Source organism: Rhinatrema bivittatum, chromosome 10 (genome assembly GCF_901001135.1).
Source record: "Rhinatrema bivittatum chromosome 10, aRhiBiv1.1, whole genome shotgun sequence".
NCBI lineage: Eukaryota > Metazoa > Chordata > Amphibia > Gymnophiona > Rhinatrematidae > Rhinatrema > Rhinatrema bivittatum.
The window spans coordinates 37,305,887-37,326,108 of NC_042624.1; the positions used below are offsets into that span (position 1 = coordinate 37,305,887).

The following is a 20,222-nucleotide window of genomic DNA, read 5'->3' on the forward strand; positions in this document are numbered from 1 at the left end:
ACGGCAAGCTATTGATCTACAATGGAATCATATGGACTACTCTGAGGTGATTTAATTTAGAAAACCTTTTGTGTTTTTATCAGCAGAATTGTTATGTATTCCTTTTAGGAGGTGTTGATTTCAATTGCAGATGTCCTGTAATAAGATCACTCGTAATTTATAACTGTGATTTTTTAAACTGCATTTACACTATAAAAGCCTATCTTGAATTAATCCGGTACATTTTCTACATGATGCAGAAATTCTCATCTACAGAGGAAAATAGCTATAGTTCTATGAAGTCAAGTACTATGAAAAGGAAGCTTAAAAAATGTGAATAAGGTGGACATATCTGCAGTCTATCATTATCGTCTTGCTTAGCATTATGATTTAGCTATTAGGGGCAATTTTTAAAAAGTGGCTGGGTAGTTAGCATAGCTACCTATTTTTGGCAGGTTATTTTTAGGATAATTTTCAGCCTACTGACCACTGAGCTTTGGGAATCCCCGCTGCGGGTGGCCACGGCCGGGTCCCCCCTTACCTTCAGGCTTACCATCCATCACTATGGCCTGATCTGTTCTGGCTCGGGCCACGTCAGGGCCTTCTCGCGGTGTCCTCCCCACGAGGAGAAATTGCCGGCATCTTCGGGCGGTACCGCCCCTTAGGCGTGCATGCGCGCACTTGCCCGGTATTTAAAGGGGCTGTGGTGGGAAATCTTTCCCGGTCCCAAATCCCACGTCATCACCAGAGGCCTATTTAAGGCTGCCTCAGACCTCATTGCCTTGCCTTGGCAACAGGTTGACTCCTTGAGTAGCTAGTTGCTGATCCTGCTTGTTCCTGTCTCCATTCCAGTGTCCTGCTTGTTCCTGTCTCTGTTCCAGTGTCCTGCTTGTTTCTGATTCCGTTCCAGCCTTCCTGCCTGCTCCAGTTCCATTCCTGCTCCTGTGTTCCAGTCCCTGCTTGCCTGCTTCTTCGGTTTTGACTTCGGTCTGGTTCCTGGTATTTTCTGTCTGCTGCCCGTCCTGACCTTTGGGGTGTTCTCTGGCTTCTGCCTGCCCCAACCTCTGGCTCGCCTCCTTGTCTTGCAACACGGCTGCCTGCCTCAACCCTTAGACTGTCTACCACTTCCCAAGCCTTCAGCCTGCCTTGACTCGGACTGTTCTCTGGACTCCTCTTCACCAGGAGACCTTCACCTAAGTCCTGCCAGCCCCGGCACCCAAGGGCTCAACCTGCAGGGAACTAGGGCTGGTATAGGTGAAGGTCCTGTCAGGTCTCCTGGTTCTGATTTGCCTCCCAGCTATGAGTACCGTTGCAGGCCTTCCTTCAGTGGATCTTCCATACACTCTAGTCGGCTCAAGGGTCTACATTCACAACATGAGCATCTTCCTGGTAATTTGTTCCCAAGGATCTACCCAACTACCTTCTTAAATTAAGCTAGAAAAACCTTTCAGAAAAGAAACCCCCTTCTACTACCCTGTTGGGCCTTATAACTGGTACTAATGCTTCCCACGCCAATCCTTGATTTTTCAAATAACTCTCTCAACCAAGGTGATGATGTCCCCCCTTCTAACCCCAATAGTTCAACCCTCTTCCCCATCCCACACACCTCAGGGTCAGGCCTACCTTAACTCTTCTCCCTCTCATGTGATCAGCTTGATGCCCTTCACATCCCCCCTAGTCAGGAATTCATCTCCTAATCAGGTAACTTACCTTTACAACAAGGTCACAGTCAGTAACTACCCTCTCCTTTCCCTAGCCTATGTTCCCAGTCCCTTGGTTCTAGTGTCCTTCATCTCACCAAGACTTCACAGGTTTATGTATACATATCTATATATCTATTTCTATCTATCTATCTATCTATAGAGAGAGATACTGTATATAGATGTGGGAAAAGAATAATTGAAACATGCAGAAGCTGGAAGCTGGACAACTTACTGTCCCTGGGCAATGAGAGGAGCCAGAGAAAATCAATGGAGGAGGCCTGAAGTAGTTTCCCTATGGCATCATTTGGAGAAGATGCTGGGTTTCAAGCTTGGTCTTCTCTTTTTCAATGGTAATCCACCGAAACTAATTACTGGATATGACCAATAGTCACTCAGCAAGAACTGTAATCCCACACTAAGTCTCTGCCCCCCAATACCATATCTTCCCATTAAGGCCCGGATTTTAAAAGACCTACATGCGTAAATCTGGTGGATTTATTTTAAAAAGGCCCGGTCACGTGCATAAAGCCCTGGGACATGAGTAAGTCCTGGGGTTTCAGGAAAGGAGTGGGGAGGGGGTGGGGTGGGGTGGGGTAGGGCTGTCTGAGGGGTAGGGCGGGGTCAGAGGGTCCCAGCACAGTGGCCATTTGCCGCTGTGCCTGGGGATCGCTTGCCGGCATGCTGCCGGCACACACAACCTGCACCTACCCCGAGGCAGGCGCAATAGGTATAACAAAAGTTTGGGGGGGGGGGGGGGGTTAGGTTAGGGCTAGGGGGAGGTAGGTTAGGGGAATGGGAAAGGAGGTTAATTTAGGGGGTTGGGAAGTTCCCTTCCAGGCCACTCTGAAATCAAAGTGGCCTGGGAGGGAACAGGGAAGGGCTGCGGGTGTCTGCGCATGCAAGTTGCACTAATGTGCACCACCTTGCACGCACCGACCCCCGATTTTATAACATGTGCGCATGTTATAAAATCTCGCGTTCATGTGTATGTGCCGGGTAGCACGCGCACATGGACGCTCGCGCGTAGGTCTGAAAATCTACCCCTAAGCTTGAAATAATCTAAATAGCTACAAAAATTTGCAAGACTGTTGCCTTAACATCCAGCCCTCCTAAGTCCCTATGGATTTATTTGACAGTTCCTATTACTTGGCCACCATCAACCTGTAGGTACAGACCCAGATGGTTTCTGAGGAGTTGCAGCACACTGGTATCAACTTGGGTACTCCATTGCCTACAGTATTACTGGTTTGTGCTTCCTTTTCTACCCTTTGGTTTGTCCTTACCACATCTATCCTTGACTCTGCTCTTGAGGCGATGAAGGATGAGTTGATTGTCAAACTGTAACCTCTTAACCATGTCTCTACTACTGATATAGAATATAAGAACATAACAATATAAGAACATAAGAAATTGTCATGCTGGGTCAGACCAAGGGTCCATCAAGCCCAGCATCCTGTTTCCAACAAAGGCCAAACCAGGCCACAAGAACCTGGCAATTACCCAAACACTAAGAAGATCCATACTGATGCAATTAATAGCTTAAGTAAATTTGATTAATAGCTTGCTTCGGATATATTTAAAAATGTTTTTATTATGAGTTTTTGCCTCTATGGCCAACTTCATTTCAAATTCTCTCTTCGCCTGTCTTATCAATGTTTTACACTTAACTTGACAATGCTTATGCTTTATCCAATTTTCTTCAGATGGATCCTTCTTCCAATTTTTGAAGGATGTTTTTTTGGCTAAAATAGCCTCTTTCACCTCACCTTTTAACCATGACGGTAATTGTTTTGCCTTCCTTCCACCTTTCATAATATGTGGAATGCATATGGACTGCGCCTCTAGGATTGTATTTTTAAACAATGTCCATGCCTGTTAAACACTTTTAACCTTTGCAGCTGCACCTTTCAGTTTTTTCTATTTTCCTCATTTTATCAAAGTTTCCCTTTTGAAAGTTTAGTGTTATAGCTGCATATTTACTTATTGTCCCCCTTTAAGTTATTAGTTTAAATTTGATCATGTTATGATCACTGTTGCCAAGTGGCCCCACCACCGTTACCTCTCTCACCAAATCCTGTGTTCCACTAAGAATTAAATCTAAAATAGCTCCCTCTTTTGTTGGTTCCTGAACCAATTGCTCCATGAAGCAGTCAGTTATTTCATCCAGGAACTTTATGTCTATAGCAAGTCCTGATGTTACATTTACCCAGTCAATATTGGGGTAATTGAAATCTCCCATTATTATTGCACTGCCAAAATGGGTAGCTTCCCTTATTTCTCTTAACATTTCATCATCTGTCTGACCATTTTGTCCAGGTGGATGGTAGTATACTCTTATCACTATACTCTTACCCAATACACATGGGATTTCTACCCATATAGATTCTACTGAACATTTAGTCTCTTGTATGATCTTTATCCTGTTGGACTCTATACCCTCCCGGACATAAAGTGCCACACCCCCACCAAATTGATCCTCCCTATCATTGCAATATAATTTGTACCCTGGTATAGCACTGTCCCATTGGTTATCCTCCTTCCACCAAGTCTCTGTGATGCCAATTATGTCAATCTCATCATTTGCTGCTATACACTCTAACTCTCCCATCTTACTTCTTAGACTTCTGGCACTGGCATACAGACATTTCAAAGTGTGTTTTTTGCTTGTATTAATAACCTGCTTTTCGGTTGTTAGGGATTTATTTATTTTATTTATTTATTTAAGTTTTTTATATACCAACATTCAGGACGGTGGTCCCATCATGCTGGTTCACAAGAAACAGGGGTGAAATTATAATAAACTTTACCATTTAAACAAAAGTGCAGAAAAGCAGTTACATATAACAAGGAAAACAATAACTTGGAATGAGAGAGGAAATGAAGATCAGATAGTTATATACAAGTATAAATAACATTGTGAAAGGTGGTTATTAACGCTAATGCTAGCGGAGCTTGTTGCATGAAGGGAGTTAGATGGAGTTGGAGTTGGGGATAATTTGGAAATCATTAGCTTTGGTGATTTTTTACATATAGGCACATGGACTATGTTTGCTTTTAATGGAACCTCTCTGTTGGCATCCCCTAACTCTCCTGTTTCATATGACAGTAAATTATCATTTGCACATCTATTCTGCTCAATTCCACTCTTTCCCATCTGATTTCAAACTATGATCTCTTACTCTAGAGCATTTTTATTAAAGTTTATGTATTACTGCTATGTGGTTTTAATTATGTTCTTTACCTTTTTCCTATTTTTTTTTTATCAGTTTTAATAAAAATTCCTGAGATACAACATTTTTTAATCATCAGTTTTAATTGTCTGCTGTACATGTCCTTTAAATGGGATGTGTATGTCATTTTAAAATTTGTAGATGACCAATGCTCAGTTACTTTACTGTAAGAAAGCAAAATATTCTAATTATAAAATAATTCTATATAGCAGCACAATAGAGGTGTGATATCATATAAGCTTCCTTAGAACATAAGATTTGCCATTCTGGGTCAGACCAAAGGTCCATCCATCAAGCCAAGTATTCTGTTTCCAAAAGTGGCCAATCCAGATCACAAGTAGCTCACAGGATCCCAAGGGGTAGATAGAGTGCATACTGCTTATATCAGAGATAAGCAGTGGATTTCTGCAACTCCCCCTTAATAATGGTTTATGGACTTTTCCTCCAGGAATTTGTTCAAACCTTTTTTTTAAACAGAGCTACACTAATAGCTTTCACCACATTCTCTGACAATGAATTCCTTTTAATTAAACTGAAATTAATTCCATTTACGTTTCAAATGTTTGCTAAGAGATGGCTTGAATGAAATATGAGGGCCAATTTATCAAAGTCTATTAGCATGTTTATGTGCTTTAACACACATTGCTGAATGTTGATATATATTGTTAGTGAATAACTTCAGTAGACTTATTTACTAATAATAAAAGACAATGAATCCCGTAATACATTTAAAGGTGAAATTTAAAAGCTGGGCAACCACTTGTAGGACTTGCATGTCTCCACCCAATTTTAACAGCTGTCCACATATATGCACAAGTCCCGATGCATGAATATCTCACATTGGAGAAAAAAGGGGTGGAATGTGGGTGTGCTGTGGGAGGAGTGGGGGCATTCCGGGGCAGGGACAAGAGATATGCACGCAAGTACCTAAGCGCCTGGCTGCGCACCCAGGTCCAATGTTTACTTCTGCTATAGAGGAGGTGTATGTCTACAGGCATCTATGAGGTGTTTGAGTGGTCTGGGAGGGGGGGGGGATGCAGGCTAAAGAACCAGGAGAGTTGGGAGGACCTAGTTGAACACTGGGCAAACTTGGGAACAAACTGCTGAAACTGGTCATTGGCTGGTTGCAGGTCATAAGAACATAAAAACATAAGAAATTGCCATGCTGGGTCAGACCAAGGGTCCATCAAGCCCAGCATCCTATTTCCAACAGAGGCCAAAACCAGGCCACAAGAACCTGGCAATTACCCAAACACTAAGAAGAACCCATGCTACTGATGCAATTAATAGCAGTGGCTATTCCCTAAGTAAACTTGATTAATAGCCGTTAATGAACTTCTCCTCCAAGAACTTATCCAAACCTTTTTTGAACCCAGCTACACTAACTGCACTAACCACCTCCTCTGGCAACAAATTCCATAGCTTTATTGTGCGTTGAGTGAAAAAGAATTTTCTCCGATTAGTCTTAAATGTGTTACTTGCTAACTTCATGGAATGCCCCCTAATCCTTCTATTATTCGAAAGTGTAAATAACCGAGTCACATCTACTCGTTCAAGACCTCTCATGATCTTAAAGACCTCTATCATATCCCCCCCTCAGCCATCTCTTCTCCAAGCTGAACAGCCCTAACCTCTTCAGCCTTTCCTCATAGGGGAGCTGTTCCATCCCATTTATCATTTTGGTTGCCCTTCTCTGTACCTTCTCCATTGCAACTATATCTTTTTTGAGATGCGGCGACCAGAATTCTACACAGTATTCAAGGTGTGGTCTCACCATGGAGCGATACAGAGGCATTATGACATTTTCCATTCTATTAACCATTCCCTTCCTAATAATTCCTAACATTCTATTTGCTTTTTTGGCTGCTGCAGTACACTGAGCCGACGATTTTAAAGTATTATCCACTATGATGCCTAGATCTTTTTCCTGGGTGGTAGCTCCTAATATGGAACATAACATCGTGTAACTACAGCAAGGGTTATTTTTCCCTATATGCAACACCTTGCACTTGTCCACATTAAATTTCATCTGCCATTTGGATGCCCAATCTTCCAGTCTTGCAAGGTCCTCCTGTAATGTATCACAGTCTGCTTGTGATTTAACTACTCTGAATAATTTTGTATCATCCGCAAATTTGATAACCTCACTCATCGTATTCCTTTCCAGATCATTTATATATATATTGAAAAGCACCGGTCCAAGTACAGATCCCTGAGGCACCCCACTGTTTAGCCTTTTCCACTGAGAAAATTGACCATTTAATCCTACTCTCTGTTTCCTGTCTTTTAACCAGTTTGTAATAGGGATGTGCAGCCAAAATGTTTTCGTTGCATTCGTGATACGTATTCGGGGATGGTCGATTCCGTTTCATGCGGAAGTATGGAGAATTCCATACCTTGTTGATCTGTCAATACGTTTCCCGGTTCCCATTAAAGTCAACTGGGAAAGGATTTCCTAAATAAAAATTTAATCCCCCCACCCTCCTGACCCCCCCAAGACTTACCAAAACTCCCTGGTGGTCCAGCGAGGAGTCCAGAAGCCATCCCTGCATTCGTTTGCCGGTTCATTATGGTGGCGATAGCCTGTGTCACAATGGGCTACCGGTGCCTTTGGTCAGCCCCTGTCACATGGTCACCGGCGCCATCTTGTGCTCCTACCATGTGACAGGGCACCAATGGCACCGGTAGCCCCTGTGACATAGTATGGGCAAAGGCTATCGGCGCCATTTTGAGTCCTGGCATCGGAAGGCCGGCATGCAGAAGGTCGCTCCGGGACCCCCATTGGATCCACAGGGACTTTTGGCCAGCTTGGGGGGGCCTCCTGACCCCCACAAGACTTGCCAAAAGTCCAGCGGGGGTCCGGGAGCGACCTCCTGCACGCAGGCCATCCGATGCCAATACTCAAAATGGCGCCGATCGCCTTTGCCCTCACTAGGTCACACATAGTGAGGGCAAAGGCGATCGGCGCCATTTTGAGGGTCCGGGAATCATTTTGAGGGTCCGGGAATCAAAATGGCGCCGATCGCCTTTGCCCTCACTATGTATGACATATGAGGGCAAAGGCAATCGGCGCCATTTTGAGTATTGGCATCGGACGGCCTGCGGGCAGGAGGTCGCTCCTAGACCCCCGCTGCACTTTTGGCAAGTCTTGTGGGGGTCAGGAGGCCCCCCCCCAAGCTGGCCAAAAGTCCCTGTGGGTCCAACGGGGGTCACGGAGCGACCTCCTGCACGCCGGCCGTCCGATGCCAGGACTCAAAATGGTGCCGATAGCCTTTGCCCATACTATGTCACAGGGGCTAACGGTGCCATTGGTCAGCCCCTGTCACATGGTAGGAGCACAAGATGGCGCTGGTGACCATGTGACAGGGGCTGACCAATGGCACCGGTAGCCCCTGTGACACAGGCTATCGGCGCCATAATGAACCGGCAAACGAGTGCAGGGATGGCTTCTGGACTCCCTGCTGTACCACCAGGGAGTTTTGGTAAGTTTTGGGGGGGTCAGGAGGGTGGGGGGGTTTAAATTTTTATTTAGGAGGCCGAATAAAACAGAAATCTGTTTAATACGTGGGGAGTCGCGAAGCGTTTCGCCTCCCCACGTATTAACAGATAGCAAAAAATAAGTTGCGCATTACAAATACGTGGAAAACGGATGCACATTTCTAGTTTGTAATCCACGAAAGGACATCGCCTCCTATCCCATGACTTTTTAGTTTTCGTAGAAGCCTCTCATGAGGGACTTTGTCAAACGCCTTCTGAAAATCGAAATACACTACATCTACCGGTTCACCTTTATCCACATGTTTATTAACCCCTTCAAAAAAATGAAGCAGATTTGTTAGGCAAGACTTCCCTTGGGTAAATCCATGTTGACTGTGTCCCATTAAATCATGTCTTTCTATATGCTCTACAATTTTGATCTTGAGAATAGTTTCCACTATTTTTCTTAGCACTGAAGTCAGGCTCACTGGTCTATAGTTACCAGGATCGCCCCTGGAGCCTTTTTTAAATATTGGGGTTACATTGGCCACCTTCCAGTCTTCAGGTACAATGGATGATTTTAATGATAGGTTACAAATTTTAACTAATAGATCAGAAATTTCATTTTTTACTTCCTTCAGAACCCTAGGATGCATACCATCCGGTCCAGGCGATTTGCTACTCTTTAGTTTGTCAATCTGGCCTACTACATCTTCCAGGTTCACAGTGATTTTGTTCAGTTCGTCTGAGTCATCTCCCCTGAAAACCGTCTCTGGAACTGGTATCTCCCCAACATCCTCATTAGTAAACATGGAGGCAAAGAATTAATTTAGTCTTTCTGCAATGGCCTTATCTTCCCTAAGAGCATCTTTAACCCCTCTGTCATCTAATGGTCCAACTGACTCCCTCACAGGTTTCTTGCTTTGGATATATTTAAAAAAGTTTTTATTATGAGTTTTTGCCTCTATGGCCAACTTCATTTCAAATTCTCTCTTCGCCTGTCTTATCAATGTTTTACACCTACCTTGACAATGCTTATGTTTTATCCTATTTTCTTCAGATGATCCTTCTTCCAATTTTTGAAGGATGTTTTTTTGGCTAAAATAGCCTCTTTCACCTCACCTTTTCACCATGATGGTAATCGTTTTGCCTTCCTGTCACCTTTCTTAATGTGAGGAATGCATATGGACTGCGCCTCTAGGATTGTATTTTTAAACAATGTCCATGCCTGTTAAACACTTTTAACCTTTGCAGCTGCACCTTTCAGTTTTTTTCTATTTTCCTCATTTTATCAAAGTTTACCTTTTGAAAGTTCAGTGTTAGAGCTGCATATTTAGTTATTGTCCCCCTTCCAGTTATTAGTTTAAATTTGATCATGTTATGATCACTGTTGCCAAGTGGCCCCACCACCGTTACCTCTCTCACCAAATCCTGTGTCCCACTAAGAATTAAATCTAAAATAGCTCCCTCTTTTGTTGGTTCCTGAACCAATTGCTCCATGAAGCAGTCATTTATTTCATCCAGGAACTTTATGTCTCTAGCAAGTCCTGATGTTACATTTACCCAGTCAATATTGGGGTAATTGAAATCTCCCATTATTATTGCACTGCCAAATTGGGTAGCTTCCCTGATTTCTCTTAGCATTTCATCATCTGTCTGACCATTTTGTCCAGGTGGACGGTAGTATTCTCCTATTACTATACTCTTACCCAACACACATGGGATTTCTACCCATATAGATTCTAGGGATGTGCAGAGCAAAAGTTTATGTCCATATGTCCATATGTCCAAAGGGGGTCCCATTTGCGGTCAATATGGACATAAAAAAAATTAAATGAGTTGGGTATATGTCCATATGTCGCCCATTAAAGTCAATGGGGGAAGGATTTCCAGCCTATTTTTGGCTGCAGAATTGTGGTTTTCTTATCAATTGGCCCAGGAGAGAGTTCCCTTTCCTTTGTGCAGGGAAGTACTCCCTGGAAAGGGTCCACCCCTAGAGTTGGGTGTACCCGGTGTTTACATTGGCGTCCAGTGAATATCGTTGGCGTCTAGTGAATTCCGTTGGCGTCTAGTGAATTCAGACGTTTCTTACGCACTTCAGCTGATGACAAAGGAATTGGAGGATCTCTCAGAAATAAGAATACGTGTGGGAACACAAGGTCTGGATGAACAGGCAGGCACAGCAATGGAGTTAAAACAGCAGTAGGAACACAAGGCCTGGATGAACAGGCACTTCATTCGAGGACAGAAGTCAATCCCAGCTAGGGACACAAGGCCTGCATGAACAGGCACAGGAACTAGGTTAAAACACTGGTAGCTCGCCAGCATCTTTCTGATGCATGCTAGAATATTGGCAGCGGTATGGGCATGGTCCGTCAGGTGGGTGTGCAGTAAAGCCCACCTCCACCCTGATGCTTGTTCAGTAATAGAGCTGCTGGCTGCCCCTGCCTCTGCCATGTCCCACCAGTGTGCTGTCAGAGAGAGGTAAGAGTGTGCAGCGTTCATGGCGGTCCAGATATCGCAGGTGAAATGCACTCTTCCGTCTGCCTTACCTAGCAGTGCTTGCAAGCGACTGAGACAGTGCTTGTACAGGCTGGGGATGACCTTTCTACTAAATGTGGTTCTGGAGGGGACTTTGTAATTTGGAAGTACGACCTTCAAAAAACGTTTGAAACCCACATTCTCCACTAACTGCAGGGGCTGGTCATCAAGGGCAATCATTTCCCCAATGCTCCTGGTTACAACTTTTGAGGCTGCCTGCCTCCTACCCCGGGATAGCGTTAGCACACTCCACCCCATTTCCTCCATGGTGCATTGTCGCTTCTGCCACGTGTCAGTGGGTTGCTGGCCTGCCGCCTGACTGCTAGAAGGGTATGAGGGCGTGGGCTGACTCTGCTGCTTTCCTACCACTGCACCCTGGTTGGAAGGGGAAGGGGTCCCCCGACGGAAAATGGCACCATCCCCAGATGGCAGTAATCTTGTTGGGTGTTGCCTCTTTATATGATGCTCCATGCCAAAATTTGATAGATGTCCCAGTTGCTTGCCTCTGCTAATATCCCTGGCACAGTAATTACACCGAGCATAACGCGGGTCTTCCGTCACTTTAAAATGTGCCCAGATCGCAGATTTCTTTTGTGATCCTCCTCTCTTTCCCACCCTGGGGGTGGATGGTGGTACTGGAGTTGAGGTACTACTGGGTGTGGGTGGTGCACCCACTGCACCCGGCGAAGCAATGCCAGCGGGGTCAACAGTCACCCTCTGTCTCCCTTCTGACAGCTCTTCCTCCTCCTCGATATCAGTGGAATGTCTCCCCTGCCGCAGAATTCTGGAGGTGGAGGCTAAAACAGGACTAACTGACAATTCTACCGAAGATTGCTCAGGTATTACATCTTCCGTTTCTGATGAGAATCCCATCCAAGAAGATTCTTCTTCTGAATCAGAAGCTAACAGTGCCAGCGCTACCTTGTCACCGCGAAGTTTCGCAGGACACTTCTGTCCCCTGGCTGCTCTTGGGTGTGTAACTTTTGTCTGGCTAGACTCTGCCTCCTCTTCACTCTCCTCCAAAACTACAGTGCCAGAAACACGTGGTGGCAATTGCAAAGTTTCAATGGTCTGATTTCTTTTTTTTTGCCATGGAACTGCCATCCCCTACAAAGACGTTTGATTGCGACAGTTGCCTTTTTAGCTGTACTGGTGGTGTTGCGCTGGTGTCTTTTGCGGTGCCTCCGCTGCCATTCCCACTAAGTCGCTTGCATCTCTCTTTCCCTGACATTATGGATTTAATGTCAATGAGTACTAGTGGTAACACTGCCCACTGTCCACAATAATAATGTTTCGGTCTTTTTAAAATAACAAAATTAACAGACCCACTCAAGAAGAATACTCAGTCTGTTTAAAATAACAAAATGAACGGACCCACTCAAGGACAATGCTTTTAAGTCTGTTTAAAAATAGCAGATTGAACAGACTCGCTGAAGGCCAATCTTCACTCTGTTTATGCCCACTGCCTCACTGCCTGCCTGGCAATTCACGGAATGTGTCTGTGTGTGTGCAGTGAGTGCACAGAGAACCAGCTTCCTTTTAAATAGATATGAGGCAGAGTACTGCCAGTGCCACCCCTGCCACTGCCCACCCAGCACTGAAAGACTCAAGGACAATGCTTTTAAGTCTCTTTAAAAATAGGAAATTGAACAGACTCGCTGAAAGGCAAATGTTCACTCTGTTTATGCCCACTGCCTGCCTGGCAATGCACGGAATTTGTCTGTGTGTGTCACTGTGCGGTGAGTCCACACAGGACGACTAGCTTCCTTTTAAGTAGATATGAGGCAGAGTACTGCCAGTGCCACCCCTGCCACTGCCCACCCAGCACTGAACCACAATGCTTTTAAGTCTGTTTAAAAATAGCAGATTGAACAGACTCGCTGAAGGCAAATGTTCACTCTGTTTATGCCCACTGCCTCACTGCCTGCCTGGCAATGCACTGAATGTGTCTGTGTGTGTGCACTGCAGTGCACATAGAACTAAAGTAGATATGAGGCAGAGTACTGCCAGTGCCAGTGCCACCCCTGGCACTGCCCAGGATAAAATGAACAGAATCACTCAATAACAATGTTCTTTTTTTTTTTTTCCCTAACAAAGAATCTGTTCTGTGTTGTCTATCAAATGTGGTTCTGTTCTGTGTTGTGTCTATCAAATCTGGTTCTGCTTTCTTGTCTGCCTCAGCCTGCCTGAGCCTGCACCCAGCCCGATCCCGAGCCCACCTCCCCACTCAATCGCTGAAAATGTCCGTAATTCCTCGTGCTGCTGCTGCTTTTATAGTGCTGGCTCGTCAGGAAATCCTCAGAGAAGCACTGAATGACAGCGCGATTCGCTGCATTCAGTGCTTCTCTGAAAAAGTGAACGCTGATTCGCTGCGTTCCGGTATCCATGCCGACCTGTGCCACCCTTTCCTGTGAGTCACTGCGACTCACAGGACAGGGTCAGACAGGTTGGCATGGTTACCGCAGGGGCGCCGCCATTTTGAGGTAATCCGGGGCTCCGAGCTCGCAGCTAATGGCGGCGAGAAAGCGCGCGCATCGCGGTTCGCCGTATCCAACATAGCTATGTTGGATATGTGGGAAAACCGCTCGTATACGCCCCATCACTTTTTTAAGTTAAAAAAAAAATATGCGTAGCGTTTTACATATGCGGTCAATACGAATGCACACCCCTAATAGATTCTACTGAGCAATTACTCTCTTGTATGATCTTTATCCTGTTGGACTCTATACCCTCCCGGACATAAAGTGCCACACCCCCACCAAACTGATCCTCCCTATCATTGTGATATAATTTGTACCCTGATATAGCACTGTCCCATTGATTATCCTCCTTCCACCAAGTCTCTGTGATGCCAATTATGTCAATCTCATCATTTGTTGCTATACACTCTAACTCTCCCATCTTACTTCTTAGACTTCTGGCATTGGCATACAGACATTTCAAAGTGTGGTTTTTGCCTGTTTAACAACCTGCTTTTCAGTTGTTTGGGATAATTTGGAAATCATTAGCTTTGGTGATTTTTTACATATAGGCATATGAACTATGTTTGCTTTTGATGGAACCTCTCTGTTGGGATGCCCTAACTCTCCTGTTTCATTAGTATCCTTCAAGGATACATTTCTCCGAAACATGCACTGCTGAGTGACTGTCAGCTTTCCCCCTTGTTCTAGTATAATCAGCGGGGGTTCCGGACCGCCGCTGAACGACCTCCTGCGCTCGATCTCCTGCCGGCGCCATTTTCCGTACGAAAACGATTCGCGGCAAGAAATCGCTCCCGGAACCCCGCTGGACTCCCAGGAAACTTTTGGCCAGCTTGGGGGGGGCCTCCTGACCCCCACAAGACTTGCCAAAAGTCCAGCGGGGGTCCGGAACGACCTCCTCCGTCGAATCGTTTTTTGTCTATGGCCGCCGCCATTTTGCGGCGGCCATTTTGAAAAATGGCGCCGGCTGAAGACAACACGATTCTATTGAGGGGGCCGTTCCAGACCGCCGCCGTTCTGGACCACCGCCGGATCCCAGGTAATTTAAAGCATGGGGGGGGGGGTTCGGGAGGGTGGGGGATTTAATTTAAAGGGTCGGGGGTGGGTTTTAGGGGGTTTTAGTGTGCCGGTTTTCCTGCCCTCCCCCTTCCCCCGATTACGATTTTTTAACGATAAATCGGGGGAATTGGTATTGTATCGTGGCCCTAACGATTTTTTGACGATTTAAAATATATCGGACGATATTTTAAATCGTCAAAAAACGATTCACATCCCTAGCAAAAACCATCATAGACATTAGACAACATTGCTCCAGGATAAATATCCCCTAGGAAGTTATAAAAATGTTTAACAAATATTAAATATTTCATTTGAATTCAAAAAGGCCTCCTTGCTCCTCCATTTACATTAGCCCGTGACATTTTATGGGCCGATTTGGGCCCAGTACCTTCCCCAAATCTCATCATACGCTACTATATTATTTTTCATCGCATAGAGCAATCTCACACAATTGTTTGCATCACTTTAACCCATGTACATCATTGCTAAGTGAAATCACCCCGGTAGTTTCCTTTTTGAAAACTGATCAGCACATAGTATCCATGTGCAAAAGCCATACTTGTTTACCTGCTGTTTGTAAGGTGAATGAGAAGGGGTAAAATAGCATTATCCATTTGAAAATCTAATGTATATGGGTTATTTGTATTCTGCTTTTTGATACTTTAAAGTGTGCATCAAAGTAGATTATATGCAGATACTATAGGTATTTCCCTATCCCCCCTGGTCTTAAAGCTAATTTTGTTCCTAAGACAACTAAGGGTAAAGTGACTTGCCCAAGGTCACAAGGAATAAGTGGGATTTGAATGCTGGTTTCCCTGGGTTACAGCCCACTGCTCTAACCACTAGGCTGCTCCTCCACTCCCTTGAACTAAATACCCCCAGAAGCATCTTTTTTTCACAAGCTAACCAGGTACAAGCTGTGGAAGCCAATGTGCACTTTCAGCTCAGCGGGGTGGGGGTGGGGGGTTCTGCTGCATCTGTTTACCAGGGTAAATGGCTTTGAAAATTGCCCATTGTAATTGCTTCCACTCTCTCTCTGTTTCTGTATTTTATTTAGTTAGCACAGACAAAGTTCACAAAAATGTCTCATTTTCTACACTTTTAGTTATTTTAAAGTATAAAAAGCAAATATCAAATTAGCAGCAATTATAGCAAATGTGCCCACCTGTATTTATCAAACAGGAGGGACTTGTGTAGTTTGGTTAAAAAGTGTTTCTTAAACATCAGTGCACATTTTTACGCCCATACATTTCAGATCTGAATTTAACTCTTCACAGTCTCTCCCACACATCTAAGCATGAAATGTTCTGACTGATGAGAGCAATGGCGAATTAACATGGCTAAAGGTTCATACAGAATTCATTGAAACTAGAACTGAGTTGAGGTAAAAAAGCTGCAGAAAACCCTTCCTTCTCTTTTTATCACATTTGTTATAATTTCCCTGTAGTTTTTTATTATGTTGACAGGTACAAGCATGCTAGGCACTTCAGGAAGCTACGGATTTACCCCAAATTTCACCCTGCAATATAGCTTAAAACACATCTTATTTCTCTGTAAATCTGAGACTCGTGACAGTTATTTTGCTTTACTGATCCACAGCTTACTGCTTTTCAATAGTGGGCATCCGGCATTGGTGACCCTCTCTCTGGGTGCCATCATTGTTTTATTTCCTGCTATATATATCTGCTCTCTCCTGCCTTCCCCTCCTTCCTCAGCTGAGGAGCCTGGCTACTGCATTGATGGTTCCCAACCAAGAGTCATGAGCCTACAGCTCCATTCAGTGTCGGGTGCAAATACACTCAGCACAGGTTGGTAAGGTGGCACCGCAGCATCTCTAGCCCTGACAGTTCCAAGATCAGCAGCCAAGTCTGGAAATGCATCTAGGGCTGTCCCAGACTCTTCACTTTGTAATGATGAATGTGAGATAAAAGAGCCTGGAGAAGAGGTCATATAAATGACTGTGCCAGGATGGGGGTAGGCAACCATAGGTAAAGAATTCTGCTGCCTCTGTCAGTGTTTGCTACAACTCTCCCTTTTATGACAGTTGCCTCTCTGCCCTGAAGGAAACTTATAAACCTAATTATCTGGCTGAGAGGTTTGAAATATCTTTTGGTAAATGTTTCATTGAAATAAATTAATGTATTAATTAAAATGTACATTTTAATGCATTTTAAATAGTACTACCACTAAATTCAAAGAGCTATTTTTAAATTTGATTTTGATTCTCATTATATAATACCTAATTATTACTATTATTTATTTTTGCTAAAGTAAATTGTTTAGCTCAGAGAGAGAGAAATGGAAATTTTCAGAAAGGATTTAGCCACCTAATCATGGAATTAGGTCCCTTGTTTCAAAAAAGCCCTGTCTAGTGCAGGACAAGAATGAAGCTTGCACCTTTTTCAGTAGACACTAAGGGCTAGATTTTAAGATGGATATTTTTAAGTTTTCATACCCCCGAGAGAGAGAGAGAGAGAGAGAGAGAGAGAGAGAGAGAGAGAGAGAGAGAGAGAGAGAGAGAGAGAGAGAGAGAGACTCTTTATAAGTGCTTCATAGTAGTCAACTATTTATATCTCTATAGGAGGGCCAGCTAATAGCTCAAGGTGAGGTTTTGCTAGTGGTTTAGGGGCCAGTTTTACATGCACAGTGAGATGTACGAACAGCACAGTACACCTCAGTAAAGATTTGATGTCATTTGGACTGAATAAAGACTAACAAGATGAGATTTCTACTATGTTCTCTGGCCCTAGTTTGATAGTACCCTGTTACAGAGTCCATCAAGCTACGTTGAGAGAACATTATAGAAATCTCATCTTTTTGAGACTTTCCTCACTGCAAATGATGTCAAATCTTCACTGAGGTGCTATTCGTACGTCTCCCTCTGCATAATCAAACTGGCCCCTAAATGCTAAACCACTACCAAAACCTCACCTTGAGATATTAGCTGGCCCTCCTATAGTGTTATAAATAGTTGAATACTGCGAAGACCACCTCAGAGTCTTTCTCTTTCTCTTTCTCCCCTCCCCTCCCCCCCCCCCATTCACACAGCTTAACACCAGGAAAAAAGGTGTAGCTAAAATGATGCAATATTGCCCCTCATTTTAATTAATCGTGTCCCTTCAACAAATTTGCATTTGCGCTGTGCAGTAACATGATTATCGTATGCGTTTGGCGTTAACGCATTATCACGTGCATTAACGCCATAACGCATTTTGATGAATGACCCTATAAGAGGTGAATTTTAAAAGCCCAGCGTGCACCACAATTGGGAGATATGCACACAAGTCGGTCGAGTACGCTGCCTTATTTTAAAAGTCACCCAGATGTGCACGTATTTCCCACTGCACGCACATCTCTAAAGTTTTCAAAAAGCGGTGGGGAATGAGCGTGGTCTAGGCAGGACATCACGGAAATACGTGCCTGATCATGTGCCTAGATCCCCTGCTGTGTAAGTTTACTTCTGCTCTGGAGGAAGTGTAAGTTTAAAAATAAAAAAGAAGAGCCATTTCTCAGGAGTTTAAAGGGTCTGGGGTAATTGGAGGGAGTGTAGACAATCACACCAGAGGGGTTTGGAGGACCTAGCTGTTAACTGTATGAACTGGAGAACCTGGTAGAAGTGGGATTTACACACATAGGCACGCGCCCACTTAAAATTGGGCATAAATGTGTATGTGGTCAGGCTATTTTATAACATCCATGCATATGTGTGTGCAAGTTACAAAATGGCTGCATCACTGGAAACACACCCAGTTACCATCTCTAAATTGGGTTTTACACATGTAAATACACTTTACCCATAACTTAGACCCTTTCATTGGAAACAGTCTAGGTTGGGCCTTTTCTGGCATTGGTCCTATTATGTGGAATGCGCTACCTGAATCAATTAAAGCTATTAACAATATAAAGATTTTTAGAAAACAGGTGAAGGCAATGCTCTTTAAAGAAGCTTTTGCAGACATTGATAATGAGACTAGCTAAGATGTTTATGGTTTGTAGAGATGTGCATTTGTTTGCAATGAAATAGAAAATAGAGACAATATTTCCTATTTGTTTGACGATATTTGTTGTTTCGGGGGGGGGGGGGGGCAACAAAACGATAAGAAAACCCACGGAATTTTGTGTGGCTTTCTTATTGTTTTTGGGGGTGGGAGAAAGGGCACATAAAAAACAAACAAACCCCAAACCCACCCCAACCCTTCAAATTCAATTAATTGCAACCCCCACCCTCCCGACCCCCCAAGATTTGCCTGACCCCCCAAGACTTACTGAAAGTCCCTGGTGGTCCAGCAGGGTCCCAGGAGCGATCTCCCCCTCTTGGGTCATCGGCTGCCACTAATCAAAATGGCACCGATGGCCCTTTGCCCTTACCATGTGACAGGGGCTATCGGTGCCATTGGTTGGCCCCTGTCACATGGTAGGAGCAATAGATGGCCCGCACCATGTTTTAAGTTGGTGCTGGCTGTCCATTGCTCCTACCATGTGACAGAGGCCGGCCAATGGCACCGATAGCCTATCACATGGTAAGGGCAAAGGGCCATCGGCACCATTTTGATTACTGGCAGCCGACGGCCCAAGTGGGAGATTGCTCCCTGGACCCCCGCTGGACCACCAGGGAATTTCGGCAAGTTTTTTGGGGGTCAGGAGGGTGGGAGGGTTGCAATTAATTTAATTTGAAGGGTTGGGGTGGGGTTTTTTTTTTTTTATACAACCCCGTTCTAATTAATTAAATTGAAAGGGTCGGGGCAGGTTTCGGATATCATTTCAGGGGCAGCCGAATTTAAATTGGCCCGAACTGCAGGAAAATGAAATTTCTTGCGGTGGGCCGATAATGAAGGCCAAACCGAAAGGTTCGGCCGAATCACATCTCTGTGTGGCCTCTAGGCAAAGAGTTTATTTAATAGGCAATAGTGAGAAATGTTTTTAATGTTCAATGTTATTTTTTACATGTTTTTAATGAATTTTATATATGCTCTAACCTGCTTAGCTTGGCAGGTTTATTATAAGCGGGCTATAAATATTTTGAAATAACCAAACAAGCAGATAAGTAAATAAATAAGTAAATAAATAAATAAATATAGATAAATACCTGCAGAACAGAAGCACCACTGTGAAGAAACTGGAGTCCACTTTCAGCTGAATCAATTCCTCCAGTTGCCAAAATAGGAAACCCTGGTAGAGCTTGGGCTATTGAAGACACTGCACGCAAAGCTATCGGCCTCACAGCGTTTCCTAGAAATACATGCATATAGTAAAAGAAAGGCTAGAGAATTTTGTGCTTTTGGAGGCATGAAAATAGATATTCATAAAGGGCATTGGTGTAAGGCCTGCAGGAATTTTTCACTCAAAGACTTTACACCAGTTTTTAAGGGAAAGTGTTTGTGTACTTTCCCTTTGATAATTATTCCACCAAAACTACCCACACTATATGTGTGCAGATTTTTATTCGGGGGGGGGGGGGGGGGAGGAATCCTTGCATACTTTTGAAAATGCAGAAGTATGCGTGTAATTTCAAACCTGTTCCCATCCTACCTACAAGAACACCTCTACAAACTGCGGGTAAAAGTGCATGCATATAGACCCTATGGAATAGTTTTCTCCCTTTCTGGGTGGGTAATTTTGTAAAAACCCAGTTTCAGGGGTATAGCATTGCTCCAAAGAGGGCCCTGACTTTTACGGTCTGAGAAATTGATAAGTATGGGGGTAACCTACACTGCACAGAAGATACTACCATTAGCTTGCTGGACAGACTGGAT

General features: G+C 44.1%; 1 protein-coding gene across 1 annotated transcript in view; it reads right to left on the minus strand.

Moving 5' to 3' along the window:
• Positions 1–20,222, minus strand: part of DPYD (dihydropyrimidine dehydrogenase) — a 2,453,390-nt gene that overhangs the window by 279,106 nt on the left and 2,154,062 nt on the right. Inside the window, exon 19 of the mRNA XM_029618068.1 lies at positions 19,556–19,698. Coding sequence (XP_029473928.1) covers positions 19,556–19,698 — 143 coding nt within the window. The remainder of the gene's footprint in view (positions 1–19,555; positions 19,699–20,222) is intronic.